This window comes from Curcuma longa, unplaced genomic scaffold (assembly GCF_044706935.1).
Source record: "Curcuma longa cultivar G26 ecotype Majalengka, Jawa Barat unplaced genomic scaffold, ITB_CL_G26_1.1 utg2646_np1212_2152390_RagTag, whole genome shotgun sequence".
NCBI classification, from domain to species: domain Eukaryota; kingdom Viridiplantae; phylum Streptophyta; class Magnoliopsida; order Zingiberales; family Zingiberaceae; genus Curcuma; species Curcuma longa.
The window spans coordinates 338231-357965 of record NW_027435599.1 but is presented as its reverse complement, the minus strand read 5'-3'; the positions used below and the strand labels follow the sequence as shown (position 1 = coordinate 357965).

The 19735-nt window shown below is 39.4% G+C and overlaps 4 protein-coding genes across 5 annotated transcripts; 1 reads left to right on the top strand and 3 right to left on the bottom strand.

The window, feature by feature from the left end:
• Positions 1-1381: 1381 nt before the first annotated feature.
• On the bottom strand, positions 1382-2458 carry LOC141819923 (uncharacterized). The gene has a single exon (XM_074707185.1). It carries the CDS (start codon positions 2366-2368, stop codon positions 1634-1636), a length of 735 nt encoding a protein of 244 aa, XP_074563286.1. The 5' UTR covers positions 2369-2458; the 3' UTR covers positions 1382-1633.
• Positions 2459-2989: 531 nt separating this feature from the next.
• LOC141819919 (putative inactive purple acid phosphatase 29) lies at positions 2990-7269 on the bottom strand. Of its 2 annotated transcripts, XR_012601108.1 has the most exons (5): positions 6891-7269; positions 4775-5166; positions 4010-4460; positions 3373-3505; positions 2990-3249 (listed from the first exon to the last, which is right to left on the bottom strand). XR_012601108.1 is itself a non-coding variant. In XM_074707181.1 (4 exons), exons 1-4 carry the CDS (start codon positions 7249-7251, stop codon positions 3474-3476), a joined length of 1236 nt encoding a protein of 411 aa, XP_074563282.1. In that variant the 5' UTR covers positions 7252-7269; the 3' UTR covers positions 3258-3473. The 2 variants fall into 2 exon arrangements, 1 of the variants encoding a protein (XP_074563282.1); XM_074707181.1 differs by lacking the exon at positions 2990-3249 and having other exon boundaries at positions 3258-3505.
• Positions 7270-11278: 4009 nt separating this feature from the next.
• On the top strand, positions 11279-13203 carry LOC141820007 (protein SHORT INTERNODES 1-like). The gene is made up of 2 exons (XM_074707284.1): positions 11279-12277; positions 12467-13203. The coding sequence occupies exons 1-2, from the start codon at positions 11737-11739 to the stop codon at positions 12859-12861; spliced, it is 936 nt and encodes a 311-aa protein (XP_074563385.1). The 5' UTR covers positions 11279-11736; the 3' UTR covers positions 12862-13203.
• A 3971-nt stretch (positions 13204-17174) lies between these two features.
• Positions 17175-18512, bottom strand: LOC141820021 (MADS-box transcription factor 16-like). The gene is made up of 7 exons (XM_074707302.1): positions 18325-18512; positions 18160-18226; positions 18017-18078; positions 17840-17939; positions 17621-17662; positions 17468-17512; positions 17175-17391 (listed from the first exon to the last, which is right to left on the bottom strand). Exons 1-7 carry the CDS (start codon positions 18510-18512, stop codon positions 17218-17220), a joined length of 678 nt encoding a protein of 225 aa, XP_074563403.1. The 3' UTR covers positions 17175-17217.
• Between the last annotated feature and the right edge of the window lie 1223 nt (positions 18513-19735).

Here is a 19735-nt window from a genome sequence, read left to right as displayed (position 1 = left end):
GATTTTAATTTGAAAACAGAAAAAAAAAATCAACTAGAACTACTAGGTTACCTGCAGATGAAGATGGATGCAACTACACAGGCCATGTCATGGATATTGAAACTCAAGATAAGTATTTTCCTCATTATGCCTAGAGTGGGATCTGAGTTTCTGTAGTAGACATCAAATAATTACCTACCCGTAAACTTAAACATACTAGAACAATCAAACCTACACTTCATTACCAACAAAATACTCATTAGCGAAAGGTCATCCCATTCGAACAATTACTCTAATAGGATTAAAAATTCAAAGTTATCAATTATTTGAAATATATGGCAGCAAATGTTTAGAACCCACAACAATCAGATCACAGTCATAAGGTACCACTATTATATGATAGGAAACAAGAAATGCAGGAAAATTTCAAAAAAGGACATCAGTTACTAATCAAGTCTCCACTGAGAACAGACAAGAATACAAGAGGTATATAAAAGGAAAAATGACAACAGATATTCCAAATTGAATATTTTAAAAGCAGTTTCTTTCTTCAAGAGTTCACGCTTATATCATGCACGAGTAATGACAAAAGGGAAAAAGAAATCAACAAAAAAGTTTCTTTGGATCATGCAAGATGCAAGGGGAAAAAGGAAACCAACCTATACAACTCATGGCTTGTGAAATGTGGTTGTTGAATTCTTCTTTGAGAGTACAGGTTCAAAATCTCACATGGAAATTGTAAAAAAACAATTAGCATATAAAACAAATCCTTTTACAGACAGCAAGGAAAGCATTCTTAGGTGAGAGCACTAAGATGGTGACATGGAAAATGAAAAAGAAAAAAAATACCAATTAGCATTTACAAACATAGTTGTTTCTGCAATGACATTCAAGTCTAAAATCATGGCCTGAAAAGTAAAAGGAAAAAAAATCAGTCAACAAAAAACACCTACTTTTTTTTATTCTTGCTCGTGGCATAACAAATATAATTCAATATAAGTCTAGAGTAAGCTAATTACTATGATAATAATGCATCGCAACCACATTCAGAAGATTCCAGCGTCAAAACAAAGCTAAGAACATTGACAACAACAAAGAAGAATACAGCATTATCAATAAAGGAATCTCCTTTATAACAACCCCATAAGAACCAAACATCACTTCAGCATCTTATTCATGTAAGCATGTTCATCTATTGCTACTGGTACAGAAATTATCATAAGAACCAAACCAAACAACATTATCACTGTATTTAAACTAATACAACCTGTGAAGAAATTCATTCAAACAGAATACAGTTTCATGAATTATCATTGAAGCTTATTACAGTTAATAGTTCATGTGGACGAACAATGTATAAGGAACCAGCAAGAAGATCATAATGAGAAAGTAAAACAAGCAATAAACGGAAGCATAATGTATATATATCTTAACAAAAAAAGATGAAGACTAGGAGCAGTCTATACATCATCCAAACTTTGTTTGCAGAACCCAAAATAAGACACAATCCATCAAGACCTGCGAAAAGACCAAACATAGCGAAGGGGCAAACATCCCACAGCACAAAAGAAAAGCAACCCAGCATGAAGCCTATGGAACCATTATAGCAGACGAGCAAAATGCTAAGGAGACGAAGCAAGAAAGAGATCACCACTCAATTCTTGCCGGGACATTCCCTAGCGAAGTGCCCCATTTCACCGCAGTTGTAGCAGGATCGATCACCGCCGCTGCCTCCGCCGGAGTACCTTCCACCACCACCGCCACTTCCACCTCCACCACCGCTTCCCTGGTAACAGTCCCTCGCCAGATGCCCGGTTTCGCCACAGTTGTAGCAAGCCCCGCCGCCGCCTCCGCCGCCACCACCACCACCACCACCACCGCCTCCCTGGTAGCAATCTCTAGCGATATGACCAGATTCGCCGCAGGTGTAGCAAGCGCCACCACCGCCTCCACCATATCCACCACCGCCCCCACCATATCCACCGCCGCCCCCGCCATATCCACCACCGCCCCTACCCCTCCCACCGCCACTCCTACTCCCACCGTTGAAACCGTACCCTCCACCACCATACCCCCCACCTCCTCCGCGCGATCCACCACTACGGCCGCCGCCGAACCCGTCCCGGCGTCCGCCCCCGTTCCCGCCGCCCTGGACGTTAGATCCGTCGGGTCCAGTGACATCAACGGCCTTAGTGCGTCCGTCCTCGCTCTCGGAGATCGAGAACTCGACAGCCTCGCCCTCCGCGAGGGTGCGGAAGCCATCAGATTTGATGGAGGACTGGTGGACGAAGAGGTCCTCCCCGCCGTCGTCCGGGGTGATGAAGCCGAAGCCCTTGACGTCGTTGAACCACTTCACCGTGCCCTTCGATCGGTTGCTCTCCTGCGCCATCGAAGCCGTCGTCGACCTCGGCGAAACCCTAACGCGCGCGATAGAAAGAGAGAGCGAGAGAGAGGCGTCCCTCTCTAATACTTATCGAGGCGCTTCGGCGTGAGGGCCGCGTCCACGAGGCGACGGCATAAAGATCGCCATCGGACGGTGGATCGAGAAGGTAGGCGAAATTCCGACGGTCCGATGAGAGGGTAGGCTCTCGGGGAGCGTGGCCTTAATGGTCGCGTCGTGAGCTGGCGTTGGAGAGGAAGATGGTTGTGATTGGTCGAAGTGGAGCCTTTAATGGGCTTAATGAAACTCAACTTTATCAATTTAATATTTAAATTTAACTAAATATTAGTAAAATTCTTGATAAACTAGAAATTATATATTCCAACTGTATTTCTTCAGAATAATTTATACACACCCATAAGAGCATTTGACAATCTATATCAATTTTAAATTTATACTAATCTTCTTTGTATCATTTCAATTTTAATCGATTGGTAATTATCATTATAAATGGCAACTTGAAAGAATAGAGCAAATGATAATTTTTTTAGTTTTTTGTATGCGTATTGAAGATTCGATGCAAAAGCATCTCATGAAAGGAAATTGGCAAAAACATGGGGAACCCTTGTGTTTTAATACTTTTTCCAAGGAAGCATATGAGTCCATGACTTGAACTACTATTATTTTCTTTCACCAATACAAACAAAGGGAGTGGAGAATCCTATGCTCTCAAGCTTTAACTAGAGTTTGTGGGGCAAGATTGTCCAACTAAGATTTGATGCTCACAGCCCTAGCCCGATCGGTCCATTTTCTTAGTGTGTCGGGCTAGACTTGGCTTGGTCTGTTATGACTTCAAATTCTTGCTGAATTTTACCGGGCAGAATCGATAACTACAGTTTTAAAATGCAATCAACTATTATCACATCATTCAAATTTCAAAGAGAAGTGTAATGCTTCTATTTACATATGCACGAGTGTTTCACGAGCGATTACTACAAATAAGGATTGCAAACCTCTCGTTGTTCTTTGCAGAGGGAGAGCTATCTTACTTACTGCAAGGATCGGCAACTCCTGAAGTATCTATTCTTTTGTAGGAATAGATTTGCGAGTCACTTCAATTTCCAGAAGTTCTCTTTCTACGCCTACCTGAACATAATACAGGTAAAAAAATGTTTTGTGATTCCCTTTCATGAATCAGTGTAGAGATCCATATTGAAAACAAACTATTATAATGCACCTTTTATTCAATCTAAAACTAGTACCAACTGAGTGTCTGCAAGCTTATGTTTTGAAACTACAATCAACTACAATAGATTAGTTCAATTGTTCTGCCATAGATGGGACAAATCATGATCGTATGCCTCTCCATGCAATTTAGAGAAACTAGAAGAAATTCAAAACTTAAAACTCGGGCTATTATTCTGGTTGAAGGTTGATGTTTTGTTGCCTCTGTTCAACAGTAATTCTACATCTTCATGTTCTATGAAATTGGAATTGAGCAGGATGAGTTCTAGTAACAGGATGTTAATAGAGAAAATCATGAAGTGTTGACTAATTTGTAAAATTTCTAACGAACAGGGAATTTCAATCAATCTTTGCTTGGTTAGGGCACTAATGGAAGCAGCATTAGTAGAAGAAGAGGAGCTTTACCATTCATTCCTTTGCTCCAAAGGACCTGGGAATCTATGGTGGAAAGGTCTTTATCATCCAGGCGTTTCCACGTCTTGATTGATTTCACCCCTCCCCACTCACCATTCACCGTCTTCTCCAGGTATGCCGACACCACCCTCGCTCTTCTTGACCACCCCGCCTTTCCATATGCATGGTAACCAAACCCACCAGCATAGCAAAGGTGAATACCAGTCAGCTTTCCGCAAAAGTCATTCAGGTGATCATGCCCAGTGAAAACGGCCTTAACATCCCTGGCCTCTAGCAATGTTGAGAAAAACCCAGAATTGATTGATGCAGAGCTGATACCCTCTTGCTTCACCCCTGTAAAATTGGATGCATCGAAACTACTGTATTCTGGCAATGGGATGTGGAAGTAGACGAGGCCTGGTGCACCCTCCTTCTGTGCATTTGGTTTCCTCATGTACTCTTTCTGCAAAATATCTGAATGTTTCAAATGCATGTGCCATCGAAGACTACACAGGTTTGTTATAAAATGATCAAAATGCGATTACTAAAAACCAAGGTTCTCAGGCATGCCATTTTGCATCCCGAACATCACCCAATTGGGTTAAGAATCAGTACTAATAAGCTTAGTTCTAACATGATATACTTGTAGGAACTTTGAGATTTCTGAAGCAGATACCATAACTTGTAATATGCAATGACAGTATAAAAATAATTACATGGCTCATCGCATGATGATTGTGAATCGTATTATAGCAAGGGTTCTATTTGTTTGAATACCTGCAGGCGTGAGGAGGTTTGCTTAAACCAAACTTGCTGGGAGGCTTTGATCCAGCCATACCCAGGAATGGAGGGGACAGTGGAATAATCACCACTGTCAAGGAAATAGAGATTGAGTACTGATTTGTTGGACAGTGATGAGCCCTCCGCACCATAAATCTCCAAATTATAGTTACCAAAGCCATCAATATCGAAGCTAGCTGGGTTGAGCTTCGAAAGAGTATAGGGCATACTGACAATGTGACGCATCACACCCTCGCGGGATAGGGTAGACTCCTGGTCATGGTTACCCAAGACAGCTGCCCATGGGAGCTTGAGAGTGACTGCTGGCTCAAATGACATATCCAAAGATTTGGCAGCATCAGTTGCATCAAAGCCAAATATGTTGTCGCCTGTTCAGCACAGTCAATGCATTCAGCCATACATAAACAGAGAATCAATTTGGATACCTTATTAATGATATATACTATCTTGAAGGTTATTGCTACTTTAATCAGAGGTCATTCAAGATTTTATCAAAAGGAATCAAACCAAAATGATCTATTCCTTATTAATGATCTATAGGAGAGTTTATTATGAAAAATATCTACTTGCGCTGGGAAAGACAAATCCATGGGAAAGTCTATTACAATGGAAAGTTCTGTTCCTTTATCACTGATCAAATTTTGTCATCAGTGAACCCAATGTCGCATGCGGGTCAACAGAACTTAAAGAAAGGTGCATAACATTAATCACACGTAGCATGGAGCATTAAGGTATGATGTTGTTCAAATAATTTTATAATGATGCATTTTCTTTTTCTAAGCTATAGCTAATTTTGCGTCATGTACATTATTAAATATTGGCACAAAAGCACGCACTAGTTAGATACATTAAAATGATTTAGCTAAAAAGACTAGAGCAAATACCTCCAAATCAGGCACCCAATTCGAAAATGCTCAAATCAGACCCCTCCCAACCAATGATGCCAAAATACCAGCAGTCCAACAAAGCTATTTTGGCAAATCACTTGGTGCGAAAATGTTGTTCTGGTATTTTTAGCACACTCAAGACTTGAAATAAAATTTATTTGGTATACTTTCTTCTATAAAAATACTATTTTGGCTTTTTTTTTTTGTTCATCAAGCTATTTCACCAAAGAGTTCAAGCAATTTGGTGAAACAACTTGATGAACTGAAGATGGCATTTTGGTATAATGGGTTGTGAAGGGGTGTGGTCTGGACATTTTTGAACAAGCGAGACTGAACTCTAAATTCTGCATCAGTGGAGCCTGGTTTGAGATTGATAATAGACTAAACTGCTACTTTTTTCAAAATTTAAACATGAATGTCCTATCACCAATTCGACCCATCAACACACTCCGAACATGGTATCATTACTAACCAATCCAAAATTTATTTGTTCCAATTTAACCAGGTTAACTCACATTAGCTCTGATATAATTTGTAATTCTTTACCTGACCCTGGAATTTCATAATCAAGCTAATGTATCGATTTGTCTAATGTCCAAACTCATTTTAGTCCAACCAACCTACCAACTTTAACGACAGTCATCAGCAGAAGACACTCTTTACCATCAAGTAGACAAAGTCCCCAAACGCATTTATTTTCCAAGCAACCTACCAACTGTGACTGTGCTAAAGGTTAACAGAAGTGAACAGCAGAGGACTCTTTTACCATGCAGTAGACAGAGCTTCTGATCTCATGTTCTTGATAGCTAATACATCAAAAAGAAAAAAAAAAACAATTCTGATCTTATCGCTTTCGATATAAAATTTCAAGATTATTGAATATCCCACTATGATTCAAGCTGTAATGGGGCATATGAAAAGAGGACTGGTATCCATTGCTATCAAATTCTTAATCAGTAATGGGAACCCTAAATATGTTAGTCCATTTAACAGGACAAGGAAGTGGTTCGCACACATGGACAAGTGAACTCTATCAATCTTAGCAAGGACGTCATTTTCAAGCTATCAACAATCACAGCCGTCTCACAATAAAAAAACACTGCCAGTGTGATTTTTCTCGATAACTCACACAAACACTAGAAACAAAGCGAGAGATAAAATTAAGGTAAAATAGGAGGAAGAATGGCGGTTTTGAGGGAGCGTACCAGTGAAGACGACGAGATCGGGGGTCTCGTCTTGGATGACGCGGTAGGTGAAGGCGGTGGTGTTGAGATCGGAGCAGGTGGTGGTCTGGTTAGGGAACACGTCGAGGCAGCCGGTGGATCTGCCGTCGGCGTAGTGCATGTCGGCCACCTGGAGTATCTTGAACTCGCCCGGACGACTCCCCTTGAACATCAGGCGCGGAGCTGGAGCAGGGGAAGCGCGGCCAGCTCCACCGCCCCCTCTTCCCCTTCGCTGTAGAACAGACGGCGCTCCGCGCAGCGAGACGGAGGCATCGGCGCCCGCTGGTGCGAGGATTACGCCGAGGAGAAGGAGGAGGAGGAGGATGGAGCAGCGGTGGGCCATTTCGCCGGGGAAGGCTCGTCGAGGAGTCAGAATGGATATTTTACAAAACTGACAGATTTATTTCATGGAATTAATAATACAGCTGTCACTGCGATTTGATTTATTTCATGGGCCTGTTATTAGATTTTACATGGGCCCAAATCACATTAATGCGCTCAAGGCCCATTGTGCAATGGGATGAAATCGTATATTTTATATTTTTTGAATTCTAGAAAATTAAAAAAACAAATTAAAAAAATTATTGAGCAATAAAATTTTGATATTATTATATGCTGGGATATGTTTTGCACACATAACACACTTGATATGTTTTTCACTATTATATTTGAAAAGTTAGAGAGGGAACTAAAATTTTCACTTATAATAATGAATCATGCATATTTAATTAACCCTAACTAACCCTAACCCTAATCTAACATTTTAGAATCTTTAGGTGCAATAGTGGGCGATACATGGTCTCAAGATGTTCCAACACCTTGGACAAAATACACAAAGAGGAAGGGAACCCTAGATTTGTAGGATCATGGACCTCATTTTAAATTGAGAGAGGAGGAAGAGGGGTCGCATGTGCTCATATTGCCCTCTCCTTTGACCTCCAATTGAATGAGTCCTTGCAATTGTTAGTTTATGTGGGGAATAGTTTTGTCCTTTGGTTCACTCGCTTCAAATATGTGTAGGGTTTACTTGTTGGTTTTTTTTAGAGGTAGGGTTTGAAAGAACCCTAAAGAAAATGGATTTTCAGTGATCGAGCATGGCATAAGTATCATCAACTAATTCAAATCAAGTTTGGCTCCTCAGTCATGCATATGTATTGGATATAACATGAACATGGACAATTATGATATATTTGCAATTGAAATCAAATTAAATCATAATTTGCATAAAAAAAATAGTAAGTTACTATGAGCATTCATTTGTTGTATTTAGGTGGATATGAGTGAGGATAGTTTATCTCGAGTTCTATTTCTAAATTACGTATAAGAGTAAAGGAAGATAGTTGGATCAGATGAACTAGTGTAATTAGGGCTGAGATAAGTGTGATATGAAAGGTAATTTAAAAAAAAAGAGAAAAAAATTAGGGTTAAAACTAAATTTTCCCCATGATTGAACATAGTTATGTAATGATGACGTGGCATTGGACCGCGCAATCTAGTGTGGATTTCAAGGTGCATGAGATAAGAGTATTTATGTCACGGTCAGTGCATGGAGACAAGGAAGATCCACATGAAGTAAAAGCAAATCTAGTGAAGGTTAGAGAACAACACCACTAGATTTTTCCTAAATATTTTAATTCGTAGGACCAAAATAAATAGAATAAAATAAATAAATTATGGATGATGTATACATACTACATTTCATCATGCATGGATGGCCCATGCCATGTCAAATCAACAATGGGGATGCCATCTTTGCTCCAGACACGAAGTCAACTGTGTGTGTTTATTTATACAACGCACGCGTTATGTTGGACATGCAAGCGCATGCATGCGCGCCCATTCGTGGAATACATCTTTTTGTTATTATTATTATAATAATATTTTTAATTAATCATAAAAACCATAATCAATTATATTCCTTCTACAAATTTTTTCCCTTTCAAAAAAAATCGGAACATTAGAGTTAGAGATCTTTTGAAAACAATCGTCCAACGAGATTCCATCAACGGTCACAATTGCACCAAATCCATGACGCTGATAGGCTTCACATGCGCCGCAGCTACGTGTACGTACACAGCGTTATCCAATATACATGCGCACGGCTTTTAAAGCTATCCCCCCCCCCCCCCCCTCTGTCTCTCTCTCTTCCTGCCCGTTGCCTGCCGATGATCCCCAAAACCATGCAGTTCGTTAAATGTGGGGATTTGCGTCAAATTACTCGTCGACAAAATTCCCCCCAAAGAAACACGGGAATTGAAACAACTCCAGTCAACTTGGGAGGGCTCCGTTTGACCAGATCAGCGGGTAAACAGTGGCGCAGAGTTACTTTGCCGTGCCCGTGCGTGCAGCGTGTCCGCCTCCGGTAAGTCCGCTTCCGTCCTCGCAGGTAAACGAAGCAGGTGGAGGAGGTGGGAGGGGAGGGGAGGGGGAGGAGTGGGGTCCAGTTAGTCCAACACCGACGCGCGGAAAGCACCGTGTTTTCCGGTGGCAAGGACGGAGGGGAGGGGAGGGGGGGGGGCCACCAGACGTAGCGATGGCCACCACGTAGACGTCACGGCCGTCGGCGAGCTCGGACGACCGCACAGCTTCGCGTCGTTATCTTCTGTCGATGGTGGCAAACAAGGAGACTTGATAGAAACAGTAATGAAACTCTTGTAATTGTCATTTTTATGTTGAATTATTTTTAATTTTACAAAAATAATATATATATAATTCAGTCATTGTTAAGTTAAAGAAAAACTTTACTGAAGCACGTATCAATTTTTTTAAAAAATACCAATATTACACAGTATTTATCAATTACTAAATCATGTGTCACTTTTTAAAAATACCCTTTCTTTTCGTTGTCTGTCTCTCTTTTGTCCTTTATTTTGATTGACAACCACTTGAACAAAAGACAGAAGGGAGCCATGAAATCACAACGGAGTTAGCATAGCTAAGCGATCTCAAAATCACTATTGAACTAGCAGCCTTCGTCACCTATTTGAACAGACAATAAAAGAAGGTGGACAAGGGTCAAATATGAAATCGACTCGCTGTAATGACAAATTCTATTTATTTTTTTATTAAAACTTTTAATGATGAAGAAGATAAAAGAAGGTGGACAACAAAGATAAAGGTATTTTGGAGAATTGATGGATAATTTAGTAATTTGAAAAATAGAGTATGTGATTTGAATGTTTAGAAAACTTAGGTTTCCTTGAGTTAAAATACTACTAATATTGCCTTTTTTGCACTTTGATACAAGATCTTTCAAAATTAAGGTTGTAACCATTAAATTGACCAATTATTGGTGGAATTATCCCTCAAACTCTATAGAAGATAGTAAATACTATTGATATTGTAATATGTTGTTAAAGATCCATTTAATTTGTATATTTAGAAGTTCAAGGGCTTATGTATAATATGCAAAACATCTTGAAGTCTCGTGGAAATTAGATGAGAAGGACGGTCCCTAAAATTCCCATCTTTTAAATTTATGCTGCATTTTTAAATATATATTTGACACTTAAAACATAAAATAAAATAATCACATGAGAAAAGGGATGATCTAGGGCACTTGTAAAAAAAAAATTAATTGGAGATAATATATTTATTAGCTCGACGAATGGACCATGCTAGGATGTGGTCCATAAGACAAGCGATTCATTGTAGGATTTTTTGGGTGCACGACTCGATAGACCCAAATGTAGGTGCTTAGGTGTGTACCGAACAAATCATTTTTTTTGCATCCGGTCTATTTGAAAGGAAAGAAAGGCGATAAAAGATGTGAAAATGACGAATACAAATGGAAAGAAAAGAAGAGAAAAACTATCAATTCAAAAAATATCAAACAAAAGGAATAACTAATTTAATTCTAGATTGACCTTCAATCCTATATAATAGCGATATTATAGAATCATCATAAAATACTTCTCTTTTTCAGTTTGCCTCGTATAGTTTGAAGTATTGCATTTGCCCTCTTGGTTTGCAAAACAAAAAATATATACTTCTCTCTAATATATTTTCTTTTAGAACAATTTATGGGTTATAATAAACTAAGGGATAATAAGGTAATTTTCAATTATGACGTCCTTGCATTAGAAATAGTCGATAAAACATTCAATAAAAGGGAGAGCTCTTTTAGTTATATTTTATAATGTAAACGTTAACAATTAAAATAATATAAGAGTTTCATGAATAAAAACAACAAAAAAAATTATGTCTTTTCAAAATTTCACACGTTTCGCTCGCACGAAGCTTGCTCACACGCTTACGCTCACACGATCGGAGAGAGAGCAGCTGGAGGAGCTTGCTCACACGCTTCCTTCGCTCGATTATAGAGAGAAGGAAGAGAGAGAGAGGAGGGAGAGAGAGAGAGAGAGGGGTTATAGGGATTGGGGAAAGTAAGCGAGAGAGGGAGAGGAATTGGAAGGAGAGGTGGTGCGGAGCAATAAATCGGTAATCGAGGCCGCTCCGCTGCCACAGCCGTCGACATGGCGGCGTCGCAGCAGAGTCTGTCGTCGCTCTGATCTCTTTCGCTTCGCCCAAACTGGTTCCCTTTTCGGATTTCAAGACAACCGTGGAGATCGAAGACCGCAACAGCGAGAAGAAATAAAGAGGCAGAAGGGGAGTAGATACGTATTTATATACGGAGAGAGAAGAATCAGGCAGCGTCGCCTGCTCCACTCGCTGCAGCTGCTGCCACCGCCGCCGCTTGCAGAACGCTGCCGGGGCAAAAAAGCAGCAGCAGAACAAAAGCATACGGCGACCATCTCGCTTCGCGCCTTCGCCTTCTTTATCGCTTGGATGGATGCAGCGATATAATTAAGGCGGTCGAGACGGAGTTATGGCAGGATTCTTTCTCGGAGGAGGCAGCGGCGCCGGTGGCAGTGATCAGCCTCCGCGAAGCGGAGTGCCTCCGCCCGAAGGCGGGTTCTTTCTTTATGAGCCCCGCGGTGGCGGCGGCGGCCGGGGGGAGGACGCCTCCGCTGGGTACGCCACTCGTGGGTTCGAGCTGTGGCAGCAACACGGCCAGATCTACCCCGGTGGCGGCGTCTTCCCTGACGAGGCGCAACCACGCGGCGGCGTGAGCTGCCGGGACTGCGGCAATCAGGCGAAGAAGGACTGCTCCCACCTCCGCTGCCGCACCTGCTGCCAGAGCCGCGGCTTCGCCTGCTCCACCCACGTCAAGAGCACCTGGGTGCCCGCCTCCAAGCGCCGCGAGCGCCAGCAGCATCTCGCCGGTGCCGCTCAGCATGACCGCCACCGCGCCTCCTCCAGCAGCGACGCCGCCGTCAACACCGTCACTGAGCCTTCCAAGCGGCAGCGAGAGCTCACCGCAGCGAGCGCGCGACCCACCACCTCAATCGCTGTCCCATCCATGTTTGGTTGGTACTACAATTTCCGATACTGTTACCAATACTACCATTCTCTATCCCTCTCCGTCCTATCAACGGAGGCAGTGTCCGATCAACACTGCTGTAATCTAAAGCACTATTTGCCGAATCATGTTCCACATCTTGATTTTTTCTATTATGGTAACATTTAATCGACGCATATAATGCAACGGTGGGCAGGAGAGCTGCAGGAGAGCTTCCCGGCGGAGGTGAGCGCGCCGGCGTCATTCCGGTGCGTGCGGGTGAGCCACGTGGACGAGGGGGACGAAGTCTACGCCTACCAGACGGCTATAAACATCGGCGGGCACATGTTCAAGGGGCTCCTTTACGACCACGGCCCAGAGGCGGGGCCGTCGGAGACGTATCCCGCTGGCGGAGCCTCTGCCTCATCCTCTCTCCACCCCCACCTCCTCCACCCCGGCGACACCGGCTCCTCCTCCCCAACCGCCACCGCGGCGCTAGGAGACGCCGCCATTAATGCGACGGCCGTAGACCAACTGTTCGACCCGTATCCGACGCCGCTGAGCGCGTTCATGGCCGGCACTCAATTCTTCCCGCATCAACACAGACCCTGAGAGATTAATTAAAGCAGGTCCACTCGATCTGATCTTGCTCTCCTTGTAGTGCACCTCAATATCATCAATTCTGTAATCCATGGAATAATCATTTAAGTTTTAGTTCTCTCTTACTCGATCGATCACTCTCTTAAATTATTCTCTATCTTGTCAGCATAGAATTTGGTGTCATATTTTTTTACATTTTCCGAGAAGAATCCAGGTTTTAAGGGATTTGCAGGATATGCATACAATGCATGCTCGCTTGTGATCTCAACTTCAAATCTCAGCTTCTAAAATTTAACAAATATATATATTGCATTCTTAACTATTACAAACTTTGTTAGTAGTTCCATCTCCATGGACAGCAGGAGAGAGAGCTAGTGCAGAGATGAAGCTTCTGCTCAAGTAAGTTAGCTTTCTTTCTTATATTATATATATATATATATATATATATATATAAATATATAGAGTTGACTGTTCATTCAATTCCTTTTATAAGTTTGCTTGCTTTTCCTGCTATATTTGGCACTGTAGAGCATTATTCCTCCAGGATAGAACAGTATTCGAACATGTTAATTAATCTCATTAAGTTTTATTTTTCTTCCATCTATTTTTAAGCAATTATATTGTACATGACATGGGCTTGTTTGAGGTTTAGATCTTGATTTTTCTGATATGTGCAGCAGGATGGTATTCTATCAAAGTGATCTGAAGAAATTATCTTGTTATATTTTATTTAAACTGCATTAAAGAATGAATATTTGTTGTGTTGATGCATTAAACTGTATTCTGCTGCTTTCTTTCAATTATATCCCTTCAGCAGGGAACAGCTGTGTTGATCATATTTTTTATTCCATTTGTTTTCTTAAATCTATTTTTAATTAGTTTTCCTTTGATTTGTGCAGCATTATAGGTAAGTTATTATTTATATTGATTATATATATACAACTAGATCAAACTTCAATTGAAGTTTGTTTTTAAAAAAAATCTCTTGAAGATGATGGTTTAGTTTTTTTTTAATTTCATAGTTAGTTTTTATTTGATAGATTTTAGAATCAACTTGCACATAAATGTGAGCCCTTAACTACTGAACTTTTCGATGAATTTTCAGTAGAATGAATTCTTATAATGCTAGTTATTTGTACATGCCACAATGCTAATTTACCCTAAACCCTAAGCTGTAAAGGAATTTAGAGTTTGTGTGATTGTGGTGTGTAATTTGGTCTAACTATCAATGTAATAGGAATGGCATGGTAATTCAAGAGGACAAATATGTTTAAAGTTATATTTAGAACATATTTGTAGTTTACCCTTTGTATTTGATAATTAATGATATTGTAGTTAAATTGTATTTGAGTGTGATTACAAAGAAAATAGGAATAGCATAGAACATGGTATAAAATGAATAAAAATAAGCTACAAAGATATAGAATGTTGAAACACTACTGATACATTATATTGCTAGATAAATTGAAGTGAGGTATACTTAACATGATCTAAAGTGTTTTAAAAGATTCTATAAAAATCATTAGTAAGATAGGGTTAAGTATGGCTTACATAGAATTCAATAGTTGAAATCAATTGCGATCATTGACCGTGAATTATAAAAGCATACAAACTTGCGCTTCCCTTTCCCAACCTTTGATGATTAGTTTTCGTAAACTCCTTTCTTAATTGATGACTTAGGGTTAATAAGACAAGTTTCTTAATGCTGAGGAGTATTTCAAGAGCAAATGTAGTCTCAAAAGGATAAAATTTATTAAACTTAAGAACTCATTAATTATTTTACTCCTTTTAACATATGAAAATTTCGATATATAAACACATTTATCCTTTCCACTCCCATTCTACTCCTTTTAATGTATTTCTTTTGAATTTCACCGTACTTCGAAGATTATTTGTTGGCTTTGTCTTAAAAGGAAAATTATTAGTTAAGTCCTACTCCATTGATTTGCATAGAATCCTCTCTTGTAGTGATGTTTGTGGAGTTAATTGAATGTCAAGGTCTCTAATGTTCAACAATATTTCTTCATCTATTTATACTTATGCTCATTACTGACATCTTGATTTCTGATGATGTGAATCATGTGTTTCATAAAAAGTTGTTGAGAAATAGAAATGCTCTTGTGTACTCAATTACTATCTAATTTGTTTCGACTCTTTGTTTCTTTCAGTATGAACATAATCAGATTTCGAAAACATACATTTCTGTTACAATGCAGCCACATTCTCACTGATGAATATGTTTTATCTAGATTCATGTTCTAGTTTCTGCAATGATTCTATGCTTTTCTGCTTTGTTCTCATTCCAACTCTTCTGAAATGTTTCAGGAAGTCTGTTTTTTTTTCGGTGTTCCTGTTGAAAAAACAAACCCCCAAAGCTTGATTTCTACTTTGCTATTATAGTTTGTTTCTGTTTTGGAGTTTAAGAATGATTTGTTGTTTCTGTAGTAATCTCTGATGAGGACAATGCAACTTAATGTATGAGTAATATCGATAGTACTCACTGATCACAATCATAAAAGAAAGTCCTTTCTTTGCAGATAGACATAAAGGTTTAAATTAAAAGAACTTTATGTGATGAACATGTATATTTTTCCTTCTCTGTGGTAGAATAATGCTATTGCTTTCGATATATAAGTCTTTTTTGTTTGTGGGTGTGTTAGTGTGACTGATCATAGTTAGCCTAAATGATCTTAATGCGAGAGAAACCTTGAAAGAATTCAATCGGATCATATAAAAAGATCCTTAAACTTATGTTTGGTAGAAACAAATTGGTTCATTGTATTCACTAAGAGGGTGTTGCCTAAGGACTTGTAATTTTTTTGTTTCTTGTTTCTTGTCCCTATTGTTTACACCTTCATAATTTTTGTTTTTTGTTCATTTTTCTCTCCTTTTTTTTATTTTCACTCGAAAAAGAATGGAGTTCCTGCAAGGGAATTGATTGAAGGACAATAAGTGACACTGATCCTGCATGGGGGGGACACCGAATGGCCTTCCTGCCATCTTTCCATGGTCCTTTCGTCCTCCAACATAATCTCCCACCGAAGTAAACACAACTCAAAAGACGAGGCGGGAGATTCCATTGCATCCATCCAAGTAAACTAGGTAGAGTTCTCAAAATAATTTCTAAATTTTTATTTCGCATTCATGATTTTACTCTCCATTTTCATACGATATTAAAACTTTTAACGTGCAAAATTAAGAACAAATAAAATAAATAAATTTTGACGTGCAAAATTAAAAATTGCTATCATCCACGGCATGCATGGATCATGTGGCATGGCCTCTTAGTATGATAGTGAGAAATTGAGTGTCTTTTTAAATAATTAAGTTTAATAATTACATGAAAGTGATATAATATGAAATTTAACATGACATATTTAATAATGGATGTGAGATTAGATATTATATAAGAATGTGGGATCCATTTTATGTAGTGTGTCATATTAAATTTTATACTAATTTTTCATATAAAAAATCATTGTTCTTTTTTAAAAATAATTAGAGTTTAAAATTCACGTTTCAGTAATTAGTGATATTGAAGTGTGATGTCAAAAATCATCTAATTTTTTAAATTTTTTTAATAGATGGAATGTGAGATTAGATTGTCTATCTAAGAATTAGTCTGGTTACGATTTTTTATAGTGGAAAGATAATATCGAGATTAATTTTTTAAGTAGAAAAATAATTGATGACTTTTCTATTTATTGTAATAATTAATGAAAAATTTTAATAGAATTAAATTGATCGCATCGAATAGAAGAGTTGGATATTTAGGGTTTAGGGTATTTCTTTAAAGAAAAATCGTATGGCATGTCTTTATCATCATCATCAACGTGCCAGGCCAATCATTGCCATGACATGCATTCTTCTCATCGCAACGGTTGATCGCCTGCCATGGCTGAAGCAGGCGTCGGGGTTTGGCGCCCGAGCGGTGGAACGTTCAGCTTGCTAATCCTGAAACCGCCCATGCCGTCTGATCATATACGATCCGTGTTTGGTGTACTGGAAGAGACGTGGGATGCATCGGACAGATGCCATTTCATTTTTGCTAATCATACAAAGGCGCTTCAAGTCCCCTCTTTTCCCTCCCTTTCCAAGTAAACAAGATTTTATCTCTTCTTTCACCACTTTTCTCTTTTTTATGAAGTTAATTAACTTACAAGTTATTGAAGTGGAAAAAGTTAGCACAACAAAGATATTATTCATGGAAACATCAAAGTAAACACAGAAGTAAACAGACTAATTAAACAGTTCTTGCATGAGACAAACACATAGATTACTACTTACTAAAACCTGTTTCTTAAGCTCCAAATTAAGTGGCCTAAACTAAATACCATGACATAAGTAATTAATTATATATTAACTTAACTAAGCGAGACGCAAGTCGTAGAACCCATACGCGATCCCTTGGAGATTGGGCTGGTTGGGTTGAACTTGGATCGCATAGATGTGGGACCCACCATCCGCAAGCACCACTGGCCCATCCTGGCTGCCCGTGTCGTCGACCGCATACCCGTACGCAGCCTGATCGCCTTCTATTTCCTGAAGAACATGACTTGACGATAACCATGACCATAATACATTGTATCGTTCAGTAACAACAATCCTAACTAATTACCAGGTCTTGTAGAAGGTTCCTATGTGCTTCTTGGGCGCTCTTCAACTGCATCCAATGAAGGTTTAAGGAGACAATTAAATAACTAATTAGGCTGTTTATTAAGTTAAGTTGACTCATAAACAGTGTAAATATCAGCAAGAAGTCAGTGTTTACCTTCTTCTTGTAGGTATCTGTCTGAGTTCCTATCAGATGATACTGCCATTCAGCACAAAGAAACACTGAATTATTCATATATTTTGCTGAAAAGTAAGTAAACAGGAACTGTTCGGCAAAGAACAAGATATTAATTCTTCAAAAAAAAAATCTTTCCTTTTTCATTTTTTTTTATGATCATGAGCAGAAAAAGAAACATGTGAGTGATCAGTTGCTTACTTTCCTCTCCCTCACAACCTTCAAAGCCTCGTCTAAGTTTTGCTCAAGACCGCGCAATTCCTTGATCCCCATGCCGTCCAATCCCTCCCCCATCCTCTGCCTGCTCCGCCATGAATGCAAGAGTTCAAGAACAGAAACTCGTCCATCTCTACCGAAATCTAACTGCACCTCGCCTACCTGATCTCCTTGCGGAGGTTCCTGTTGATCTCCTTCAGGTGGTTCAGATAGTTTTGCATTTTCTGAGAAAAAGAAAGAAAAAACATCAACCAGATCAAGCTCAAGAGCAAACCGACCAAACAGGAAGATCAGAGAGTTTCTGCCTCGTATTGCGCGCTCCACAGGTTGATCCCAGTTACTTGCTGGTAGCGATCAAAAATCGCCTTCGTTCTAAGCAAAAATATAAACAAAATCAAATATTTTTTCGTCAGAAAGACTGATAGAAGAGATCGACGACAGAAACAAATTTCAAAAGGCGATCTTTGTACTCGGTGGAAGGGCTGCAGTACTCGGACAGCTTCCCGGTGCTGGAGAACATGATGATGGAGACTTGCGCATCGCAGAGCACAGTGAGCTCCTTGGCCTTCTTCATGATCCCCGTCCTCCTCTTGGAGTAAGTCACCTGCCGATTCGTTGGGTTCTCGATCTTCTTGATCACAATCTTTCCTCTCCCCATCTCCCCTCTCCCTCTGCGACGCCTCCCCCTTCTTTTCCACTCGTGAAGAAGAAGAAGAAGAAGAGGAGAGTGGAATAGTAAAGTTGGGTGTGGGTGGTGTGATGTGATGGGAGAGGGAGGAAAGGGAGGTGGTGGCTTTCCATTAAGGAAAGAGAAGTGAGCTTTGGGCGTTTGATGCGTGGTCTGGTCATTCCAAAACAGTGAAAGCTTTGAAAGTGTGGCATTGAATGGGTGTTGTTTACAGTTTCAGGCTAAGGATCAGACAACTTTCGCATCTCACATGCTCCTGTGGCCTCAAAATGCTGCGTGAGGTGCCCCCAGAGTTGAATTGGGAGGTGGCAGTGACACAGTGAGTGGGAAGGTACCACTGCCAGTTTCTGTGATCAGCTCGGGGAGAGATTAATATGTTTTCTGAGAAAAAGGAAGCAAAAAAACGGTGATGTGTTGTCTGTCGCAAGGGAATGAGAAGCAAGGTGAATTAGGGTTTGAGTTATTCTTCACAGTCGATGAGCTAGCTTGTAATATAGCTGAGAGATTAATTAACTGTACTTCGTTTACCTTTGTCTATAGTTTCCTGCGTTTACTTGTAATGTCTGGACAGGATATGCCTAATTGGTTAGAGAGTGTCAGATTTACTGCAATAAGATAAGAAATTAATTCACATATGCCCTCCAGAAAAAAAAAAATCCCTCCCATCCCTAGCTAGCTATAATTGTGTTTACTTACAACCACGATAATAATAATTAATGAAGTATTATTTGATTATATGAATTTTTCTATATTATTAAACTTATTTCTTACTTACTAATTATTATCTATATTTAAATACATTTTATTATATTTTATCATTAATAACAACTTCTTTGATTTTTTTTCTTATTTTATATACTTATTTAATATAATTTTATATCATCTAACTTGAATATTTAGCGATCATCTAAATATATAATCATATTATCTTTAAAATTAAATCTCAATATGTGTAATTTTGATTTTTTATAATATTTTTATTTTTATTTATTCTCATATGTTCACACATCCTTGACTCTATCATATCCCCGACTCTCTCATGTTAACTTGCATCGGTGAAAATCTGATGAGAAGGAAAGGATCGTCGTGGGCTTAATTTATGTTGAATTTTAGTTCACCCATCTAAAACTGAATAGATGGTGTATATGCAATGCTCATCTAAGAGTTCCTCTCCTTGAAGAGGAGAGTGCTAT

Bases quoted from the DNA above. Each gene is read 5' to 3' on its own strand.
- LOC141820007 (XM_074707284.1), top strand. From the start codon at position 11,737: ATGGCAGGATTCTTTCTCGGAGGAGGCAGCGGCGCCGGTGGCAGTGAT. The intron at 12,278-12,466 runs GTTGGTACTACA...AACGGTGGGCAG, and splicing joins CGCTGTCCCATCCATGTTTG to GAGAGCTGCAGGAGAGCTTC.
- LOC141819923 (XM_074707185.1), bottom strand. From the start codon at position 2,368: ATGGCGCAGGAGAGCAACCGATCGAAGGGCACGGTGAAGTGGTTCAAC.
- LOC141819919 (XM_074707181.1), bottom strand. From the start codon at position 7,251: ATGGCCCACCGCTGCTCCATCCTCCTCCTCCTCCTTCTCCTCGGCGTA. The intron at 4,461-4,774 runs GTATTCAAACAA...GATATTTTGCAG, and splicing joins AAACCTCCTCACGCCTGCAG to AAAGAGTACATGAGGAAACC. The intron at 3,506-4,009 runs GTAAAGCTCCTC...TATTATGTTCAG, and splicing joins TTGGAGCAAAGGAATGAATG to GTAGGCGTAGAAAGAGAACT.
- LOC141820021 (XM_074707302.1), bottom strand. From the start codon at position 18,512: ATGGGGAGAGGAAAGATTGTGATCAAGAAGATCGAGAACCCAACGAAT. The intron at 17,663-17,839 runs GTAAGCAACTGA...GCTGAATGGCAG, and splicing joins AGGTTGTGAGGGAGAGGAAA to TATCATCTGATAGGAACTCA. The intron at 17,513-17,620 runs GTAAACACTGAC...CATTGGATGCAG, and splicing joins CAGATACCTACAAGAAGAAG to TTGAAGAGCGCCCAAGAAGC.